General features: G+C 42.7%; 1 protein-coding gene and 1 pseudogene across 1 annotated transcript; one reads left to right on the forward strand and one right to left on the reverse strand.

Moving 5' to 3' along the window:
* The window catches only part of LOC123980556, a 3,243-nt pseudogene extending 2,587 nt beyond the window's left edge, over positions 1–656 (forward strand).
* An 81-nt stretch (positions 657–737) lies between these two features.
* On the reverse strand, positions 738–8,892 carry LOC123980094. Its single transcript, XM_046064319.1, has 12 exons — positions 8,464–8,892; positions 3,891–6,486; positions 3,752–3,798; positions 3,283–3,383; positions 2,745–2,791; positions 2,583–2,650; positions 2,344–2,402; positions 1,892–1,978; positions 1,610–1,667; positions 1,234–1,385; positions 949–1,041; positions 738–857 (listed from the first exon to the last, which is right to left on the reverse strand). The coding sequence occupies exons 1-12, from the start codon at positions 8,762–8,764 to the stop codon at positions 738–740; spliced, it is 3,729 nt and encodes a 1,242-aa protein (XP_045920275.1). The 5' UTR covers positions 8,765–8,892.
* Positions 8,893–10,049: the final 1,157 nt, after the last annotated feature.

The raw sequence follows: 10,049 nt of genomic DNA on the forward strand, positions 1-10,049 counted from the left end.
GGTGCCATGTCATCTGCTGGTGTTTTCTGAGGTCCAAGGTCAACGCAGCCGTCTACCAGGAAGTTTTAGAGCACTTCATGCTTCCTGCTGCTGACCAACTTTATGAAGATGCAGATTTCATTTTCCAACAGGACTTGGCACCTGCACACAGTGCCAAAGCTACCAGTACCTGGTTTAAGGACCATGGTATCCCTGTTCTTAATTGGCCAGCAAGCTCACCTGACCTTAACCCTATAGAAAATCTATGGGGTATTGTGAAGAGGAAGATGCGATAGGCCAGACCCAACAATGCAGAAGAGCTGAAGGCCACTATCAGAGCAGCCTGGGCTCTCATAACACCTGAGCAGTGCCACAGACTGATCGACTCCATGCCACGCCGCATTGCTGCAGTAATTCAGGCAAAAGGAGCCCCAACTAAGTATTGAGTGCTGTACATGCCCTTTTTTTGTATTGGTCGTAATCTAATTTTCGGATATACTGAATTTGGGATTTTCATTAGTTGTCAGTTTTAATCATCACAATTAAATGAAATAAACATTTGAAATATATCAGTCTGTGTGTAATGAATGGATATAATATCCAAGTTTCACTTTTTGAATGGAATCACTGAAATAAACTTTTTGATGATATTCTAATTATATGACCAGCACCTGTAAATAAGCATGGATGACAATTAACTACTTTTATAAGACTGATGTGACAGTGCATTCAATATGTGGGGGCTACAGAAGTTCCACTTACTTGTGGTTGCCAAGTACTGAAACAAGTGAGTTTGGATAGACTGTCTGCTGGAACTCAGGAGTGTTTTTGACACAGTCTAGGCAGTCCAAACTCAGCTCTAGGCCCGTACTGGCCATCTGTCAACACATATGCACATTAAATTCTTCAACATAGAAAATGAAGCTCCTACTGCATTAAGAAAAGTAAAGTGTGTCAGAATCAAGATACCTTGAATGTGAGCTGCATGAGTTCAGGTACAAAACTCACGAGACCTTTTTCTCTCACAAGGTTAAAGAGAGCCAACAGGAACTCATGGCCAGGCTAGCAAGAGAAGCAGAGGGAAATACAGTTTAACATCAATCTTTATGACCCTAGTGGTAATGGGTCATTTGAAAAATACCACAAAGTGCTTCTCTCCACATACAAAATATAGCATGCACTGCCCTCTACTGGACTGCAACATGTACTGCAGCGTGACAATATTGTTGAAGGATGGATAAAAACCACACTGACCACTATCTTGTGGGCCACGCTGATGCTGAGGACAGAGAAGACATCAGATACCATGCCAGCCTGGAGCAGAGACCAGAGGAGTGATAGAAGCACCGGCATGGAGAAATACACTCCTGGTGGGTTGTTCTGGTAGTAGCCTGTAAACACAGCTCCTGTACACAATGTAAGATGGGCAAGAGATCAATGTAAGGATGGAGAGTCAGACAGGCAAAGCAGAATGATGATGCATCAAAGGAAATTGAGGACAAAGAGTTTAGTGGGAGAGAAGTAAGGACATTCAAACAGAGACATATTTACTCTGTGCTATCAGCTATGGCCACTTAACTCTAAATATTGTCCATTTGGGGTTCAATTATTGGATAAGTTGAAAACCTACGTGCTTTTTGAAGGCATGCTGGATTTTTGGTGAATCGTGTTACAGTATCAATGCAGAACTGAAAGAAAGGAAAAAAGTGAAGCAGCAGTGTGGAATTACAGCTATGGCACAGCAGAGGGCGATGTCGCCTCTCAGAGTGACACCCTTCAGAAAGCTTTTGCAAGAAGCACCTTTACTTGATGAAAGAACAATGTTCAGTGCAGATCTGGCCTGCTCTGGTGTATTCATGGTTTGCCATGCCTCTGGCAAGCAAAGAAAACATTCATTTCACTTTGATCGTACCTTCTCGTCCCCCTCCACAGGCACATGCTGGAACCGACACATCTTGAACCCACAGGACAGCGACTCACTGAAGTACTGCCTACAGTACTGAGGGTTTGGAGGAGAGAAGTTGCTACGTTACTCAAATAAAATTAAAAACATCATGTCAGTGGCAGGAGAATATGCATCTTTATTAAATATCATTAACAATATGAGCGTCCTTGTAATTCATCTCCAGGCACTGATCTTCTGCCTCCAACCAAATCAATATTACAATTAGCATCCAGGGTTATTGAGTCATACCACACCACCTACAGTAACTTCTGTTAAAAACGTAGTTTGTCCAACAGTGATTCAATTTGATCAGATTCTTTAGTTTAACCAGAAAATGCAATCTATGCTATAGCTAATAAACATAAATGATGGTCTTTTCTGTGGGAAGACAGTGACTGTTTATTTAATGGAGCACTTACGGCATTAGATTTCTGCCGCCTAAACTCTGCCAAGTTTGCTGGGTTTGTGATCCGTGGCCCTGTGTGGACAGAAGAGAAGCAAAAGACAAGTCATACAAAGCAGTTGAAGTTTTTACTTTACATAATAGACATTGAACTGAACATTTACATAAAAATGAGGGGTTATCCATTCAAACAAGATACAAGTAACACAAGTTTAAACATTAGTCACTGTCGATGCTGTTTTCATTTTCCCGCACCAATCTTTTGGGTCATAAGTGGAGGGATGTGATAATGCAGGGAGGTCACTGTCTGGACGGGCTGGCTCCTATTTGAGGACACAAACAAAGTGAGCATGAAAATGCAGAAAGATCAACTTTGCCGAAGAAATGTTTGATCATGTGACGTGCGCCAACAGGTACCTTTCCAGGAATTTGTTTACATGATTGTTGTTGGCGTCGGGCAGACCCTGCTCAAAAACACAACACAGATTTAAAATTATAAAAGTATACTTCTTATTGTAGTAACAAAACCTGTTTGGTCAAGTTTGTGTGTTAAACACTCCTCGTGTCCATTAGGCCATCACTTCATCCACAACATCTAACCTTAACGCATTAGACCCAATGTTAGTGTAGTAGTGTGTATGCTGTTGCAGGACATTATAAATACCTGTAAAACACTACATGGATTTAGTGGAGACTGTTATTCTGAAAGGTAACACTTTTGGTTATTTATTCATTTTGTGATGTTAATGTGCATTATGCTCTCTTTCTCTCTTCTCTTTCTAGGCACAGAGAGCATCCATGCAAAGAGACCCTTGTTAATGTTTTGTTTCTCCACAACTGCGAAGACGCTATGCTGTTGCAGAGTCTGGTGCCCTCCAGTAAAGTCCTGACATACAGTCCCAGGAAGTGAGGTCCTTGTCCACTACAGGACACATCTTTAGACCCACTACATTACCATGTATTTGGTTTGCTTTTCTGCAGCAGGCGATGCGCTGCTCTGCCTTTTGAAAGGGCTGCTGCCACACTGAGGTCTCCATGGCCTCTTGCTGCTCTCCTCTGTAAAATACACAAAAACAAAATCACTGGATGATCTTTGTATCAAACACAATGCCTCATGAGCAAATTCCATTTCTCAAAAGGGACAGATCACATTTTTCTGAGTTACACATATGAGTTGCACATCAGTTGTGAAACTGTCTGCAAGCAGAATTTAGTGTTTAGTGTCCTAATCATGGGTCTGTTTGCTCTTCATTTGTGTCTAATAAGCCACTGGCTGGCTAGAAAATCTCCCAGTTTGAGGATTTGTAGCATCAGCTCATGTCTATGCATCAAGGTCAGTACCAGTGAGCAACTAGTGTCACATTATGACACAAAATCTGAAATATTTATTAGAAGATGGATTTCTACTGGTGCACTGGCCATACCTGTGATGGGACTGTCGCAGTGAAAATCAGTATGAACTGGGAAAGATCTGAAACACAACCGAAGTAATTTATTTATTTTTAATGGACTACATAATTTATCTGTGACTGTAAGGAGATGTGATTTAATATGAGACCTTACCTTTGTTCAAACCTCGGTGATGCTGCATCTGTCCCTGACGACTGCGTCTTCACCCCTCCAATAGGCCTGATGTTTGGTGCCTCAGTAACCCTGCTAGGACCCAGTTTCAGTGAACTTTCCTGGGGCAGGTTTTCAAACAGCTCAGGGTCAAACTGGACCACGTCGACAAGCAGAATATCCTGTTCATAAGCCGTGACCTCATCCAAAATGCCCTGCTCAGTATTGTCCGCTGACTCTACTTTGGTTTCATCCCTTTCACTGTCTGATATTTCAGATGGAATTGATTCCACATCTCTAGCAGACCGTGGCTGTCCTTCCTCTCTGAAGGCTCCATCATCTTCATCACTGCTGGGAGAAGAGCAGGGTTCTGTCAGGTCACTTGAGGTAAGGGTCGCCTTTATTTTAGGGTCTGAGGGAACTTGTTCGGATTGTTTGTTAACCTGTTCCACGTCATCTTCATAATCACTGTCATCCTGGTCTTCCTCTTCATTACCATCATCCACATCGTCTTCATCATTGCTGGTAGAAGTTTGAGTAGTTGGGAGATTTGTTGAGGCTCCTTGAAATTCTTCAACGCCATGTTCAATATAATCCCTGGAGTTCTCATTATTGCCATTAACAATTTGTACCTTGTGACATTCAGGTAACATTTCGTGTTTGCTGGTGTCTTTGTTTATCTCCTCCTCCTCCTCCTCCTCCTCCGACGACGAACAGCCTGGGTGCTGGAAGCTTGTCCGTGAGGGCCCTTGTGGGGTATTGACAGGAGAGAGCGCTGGTGGAAGCATCAACTCATTCAAGTCAATGTCTGCACACTTGTCTGTGAGGATGTTGTGCGTTGATCTCCCTTTGCTCCTGCCTGCAAGAAGATCTTCGTCACTCTCTTGCTCGTCTTGAGGGAGGAGGAGGGAGGATTCACATGAATGAAAGGAGTCGGAGTCGTGTGGAGGAGAAGTTCGAGTTTCTTCGCAGCAGAACAATGTTTTTCCTACAGCTCTGACCATGCACTTGGTTGGAGAGGCTTCAGCCAACTCAACCCTTTTGACTTTCTGTAGTAGGAATGATGGAGGTGGGAGAGAGGAAGGTGTGGCTGAGAGGCTGCTCAGACCACCATGTGTGAATGGAGATGACATGGAAGACAAAGTAGTGGCAGTTTCCCAGTCACTCAGGCCAAGTGCTAAGGGGGAGGGGGTAGACAGGGAGCTGTCAGTTTTAGGTCCTGGCAAAGGTGAGGCTGAGGTGTCAGTGCCAGGCTCTCTTCCATGCTGACGTGGGTTGGAAAGGGTAGCCGTATCTGAGGGAAGGCTGGCTAGTGATTCTTCAGCCTCCATTAAGTGAGTTGCACATTTTTCACTGTCTGAAGAGTTTGAAGACATATTATGTCTTTTCCCATTTCTGTCTACTAAAATGCTTTCACTATCCTCTTGTTGCTTCTCTTTGTTTTGATTAGAAAACTGGTGGGCTCTGCCTGAAGCGGGGGCATGTGCTGTAAGGGTCCTGCCGCTGTTAGAGAAGGGCCACGACATGTATGTGCGTGCACAAGAAGAAATGTTTTTCCTGAAATAGACCCTCGCTCTCTGGCAGGTGAATGACTCCAGATCATCCGTGTCCACCTCATTCCTCTGACAGAACCGTTCTGAGGACAGTTGTGCTGCATCCGATTTTGTGGGATTGTCTCTCTCACCACAAGGGTTCTTACAGTTTTCTTTCACAGCTGAGCCAAACTTGCTGCTGTCCCCAACAGCATTCCCGAAAAATGTTTTCTCTTTGTCTCTAGTGTCTGTTTTTGCTGGGTTTTTGCAACTCTTGCTTTCTAAATCTGAAGTGGAAGGCAAAATCCCATCATTAACACTATCCCTACGCTTTATTCTTTTGTCTCTGCGAATCTCTGCCCCTATGAGATGGGATCCTGGCCCAGGATCCTCCTCAACATCACTGTCCCACATGCCAGTCCTGCATTCACCTTTTTTTGTACGTTTACCCAGCAAGAAAGAAGCTGAACAGGTTGCAGAGTCATCACTTGTCCAACTCTTGAGGAAACGACACGAGGGATGACTTGATAACGCCTTTGCTCCAGCGAGTTCATTCAGGTGTTTAGTCAAACTCTGAGACTGACAGACACTCTTCTCAGATTGAGCCCTGGGACAAAACTCTTTAGCTAGAGCACCTTCATCACTTTTGTGTTTGTTATGCCCTAAACAACCGGGCACAAACTGAAATCCAGCTCTCATGTCCTGTTTGAAGCAATGCACAACCTTGGTCTTGAGAACATCTGGTAACACGTAGCCACAATTGTGACTTAAGTCACATTTTTGGGCTATGTCACAAAGTGGCACCTTTGGGTACTGGTCTATCCATATTACAATGTTCTTAGAGGTCTCAGTGACAGTGTTTTCATTCTTGATGTTAACTTCAATGGTAGGCCGCTCTGGCCCCGGGCAACTGCTTTCTTGCCCTTGCTTACCTAATGTCTTCCGCTGAGGGGAAATGTATTTACAGTCACCACAGAGACCACAGTGGGAGGTTCTGACAGCTCTTCTTGAAGACCGTTCTGAATCAGCAAGTCCTGTTGGGCTTGGGTGCGTATTTCTATCAAAGTCTGCAAGTGGAAAAAAAAATTGCAAACGTGAATGCAACAGACACCATATGGAATTAAGCTTAAAGAGAAGCCCACCCTATCACCATGGTACAGTGGTTTTATTTATTTTGGCTAAACAGTGTGGATTCCCTCCAATGTCAGCCACATTAGGAACAGTCTAAGCCGCAGCATGGGATACAGTATATCAGACAAAACACTTTGGAGAGCAGCGATGCGTTGCTTTTATAAAAGTTAGGGATGTTACGAATTTGCCAAATCAACCAGTTACCACACGTCTGACATCTTTTTTCTTTGCAAAACTTAAAAATGCTGTTTGAAAACACATTTTGAAGCATAAATTTCACCTTAGTGTGGCTTGGTTTTCAAGTGCAGCGTCTTGTTCTCCTCAATACATAACACCAAGCTGTAATGTGTTCATTACTGTCTATTATTGGGTGTTTTACTGTGGAAAGCATCCACTGCAACAATGGTTGGTCAGAACCACAGTTGCAGTGGATGCAACCCCAACCCCACCTACCCGTCAGTCACAAGGAACAGCAATGAGCCCATTCCATAGTCAAAAACTAACTCATGCGAGCCACACAAAGGTGAGACTTATGCTTTATTGGAAGTGTTGCCAAACCGTATATTGTGGTTTTACAAGTCTCCTATGATGAGGACTTAACCTCCCCACCTCTGATAAAAAGCAGCACAGAGCTGCTTCAACAGATTTTTTAATGGGAAGTTTCTGGTACCGATTTCCATGATGTGGATGAGACAGTCCAAAATAGGGATATGCATTGCACTGTTTTAATTCCACAGTGTCCTAGGTTTAATGGCAACCTGGTAAGCAGAGACGATGAAACTATCCCAATGGAAATATGCAAGTTGCAAACATTTCAATCCCTATTATCAAGCAACCAAATGACTCTAAATCTAGCCCAGTCTGACTGAGTCACAACAAACCAACCGTCTGGTACAGTGGCCTCCAAAATCTAAGTAAAGGTCCCCCAAGGGTCCAAAGCTAGTAGTGTGCAAGGAGTCTCACCCAATATGGCAGTTCATTTGAATTGACCTGAAGGGGGTTCCCTCATTAGCTGCGAGTTAGCATCTTATTTAATTCACCATAGAAAAAAAATCTGTGGTCTCAAACTGCCATTTTAAGTGTTAATTAAAATACATTTTAATTATCCCCTATATATTAATTACACTGACAGATTTGTTTGGACAGTAAAATTATGATTTAGCCGCGCCATTAGCTTAGCATCTCACACGTTTCCTCACACTGTACTATAGCTAAAAGTAGCATGTTAGCCAAAAGTTAGCTTATGCTTTTACCTCCAGAAATACAGTTAAGAAATGTTGGCGTCCAAACCCAGCAACTTAACACGCTTACTTACGGCTAATTAACTAACCAACCTTAAGCAAACAGCACTGATAAAGTGCATCTTACTTGACAGTCCGGTGGATATCGACCGTGATCCTGTTTGCACTTGTTCTGTGTTTGCAGGATCCCCCCCCCGTGGACCTGGCCTTGGCTTTGCTCTGACCCTCTCCCCTGTCCCCGTTTTTAGCAACGTGGGTCACACGAGTTTTATGTTTAACATGTCCTCGCCTGGATTGACATCTTCCACCAAATGATTTGCACATACTAGACTTCAGACCCGACGGTGTCCGGGTCTTTGTAGCCTTACTTGTTGGGGCCAAGGGTGTCTCACTACTCAACTCAACCTGACAAGACATTTTGCCCCTCGGTGTTACCCTGCGGTGGACCTCTGTATGTTCACGCAGCGCACTGTTTGCATCGGCGTAAAGGCCACAAGTAAACCTCAGTCTGAAGTTGCAGGGGTTTCGGAGTCTGTTCAATCTGCACCTGGTTCTGGTTCTGGGTTTGCTTTGCTGATACTTGCCTACAGTGTACGGCCCCTCCAGTATAAATCACACACGATCACTCTTTGCATGACTGCGTATTAATCTCCCCCTTCGCCTTCTGCGTACCTACGCGATTGTCCTCCGGCTCTCCTTCGGGGATGGCACCGGTCGTATCGGTCACATTTTCTGGCCAAATTTGGTCTGTTAAGGGAGTTTGGACGTGTTCACTGCAGCAAGGGAGTGGTGTAACATTAGTGTCTTTCATTGACTGTAGTTGGTTTTCCTCTTGATTTTCTTCGGAGTCAGCTGTAACGTTAACGTTATTCTGCGACTTCGGGACTCGTCTCCGCCGCGGCACCAGTTTTAGCCCAATGACGTCTTTTAGCGCGACTCGGTTAAGTTTGACCCTGCTAGAAGACGGGAACATGCTGACAATTAAAACCGAATGTTATTAAATTGTACTTCTTTAACTTGGTTACAATGAAACGTGCTTTCGAGTAAACTTGCTATAAATAAACCTGCGTAACACCGTCAGATCTAGTGCCGACCCTGCTGCTCAGGTTGATTACCTACAAGTTGACATAGGGACTAAGGCGTGTCAGGCCACACTGCGCTTGCGCAATGTGTTCACAATTAACATTTTAGGCGATTCATTTTTGTGCTAATTATGATCAGATATATAGTAGATTCTAATTAATGTCAGGCAACCGCATTGTCATTCTCTAGTTTAATCTTGGGCTGCTTTCTATCATCTTTTAACAAAGTGAATGAAATTATGAAAACACAAAAAAATGAGTGACTAAATAAAGTAGACATAATTTAAATGAAACAGGGGCTGTGGAAGTGGTAAATGCAACCATAGAGTGACAAAGAAATCTAAAGTGACATGAAAAAACTATATTGATTTTTATCACGTCTTAAAAAAACAGTTTTGTGTACAAAATTGATGTAAATTTTCTACATTCAAGATCTGGAGCTGACAAATAGGTAACATGGCTGCGAGAGTTGAAGCGCAGGATAAAGAAGGAATGAGGATAAGTATTTATGCAAGGGGTAACAAAGTTTAGGATTTTTAACAACTATTGTTCCACATGTTCCTCACAAAATTTGTACTTCATGTCAACAATGACCTCATCGTATTTTGTCTCATATTTGACAAGACATCAGTTATTCATGAAAGTCAAGAGTGCACATCATAGGGTATGTGCCTCTACCTGGTTTCCCCCTAAATCCAGTACCTGTGAATCAAGCCAAAAATTTCTAGTTAGCTTATCGGAATTGTGTCACTTCATTGTATTTTTAAAATCCAACTAAATATTGGAAATTAACATAGGTAATGCATTTTTGGAACCCTCTGAATTTTTTTACAATGCCATTAAGGGAGAGACCCAAAAAATTAAACAAATAAAGGCCCAACAATGGAGCTCTGTGGGATCCCAGTGTCAATTGATTACAACAATTTGTTAAGAACATCACTTATAGCCAGTCATATGTAAAGTATTAGGTCCTTTTAAACGTGTCAAAATGTATTATTTGGGAGGAGTGATTTCGAACACAATCTGTAATGGGTAATTTTAAACACAAACAAATTACTTTTTTTTTTTTGAGAATCATGAGAGTATGTGATTTCTTAATATTTTCTGAGTCATTAAAAGAATAAAGCCACAGACAATCCACATTTTATTAATTTATTTGGGAAACATACTGTTAAC

This window comes from Micropterus dolomieu, linkage group LG01 (assembly GCF_021292245.1).
Source record: "Micropterus dolomieu isolate WLL.071019.BEF.003 ecotype Adirondacks linkage group LG01, ASM2129224v1, whole genome shotgun sequence".
NCBI classification, from domain to species: Eukaryota; Metazoa; Chordata; class Actinopteri; order Centrarchiformes; family Centrarchidae; genus Micropterus; species Micropterus dolomieu.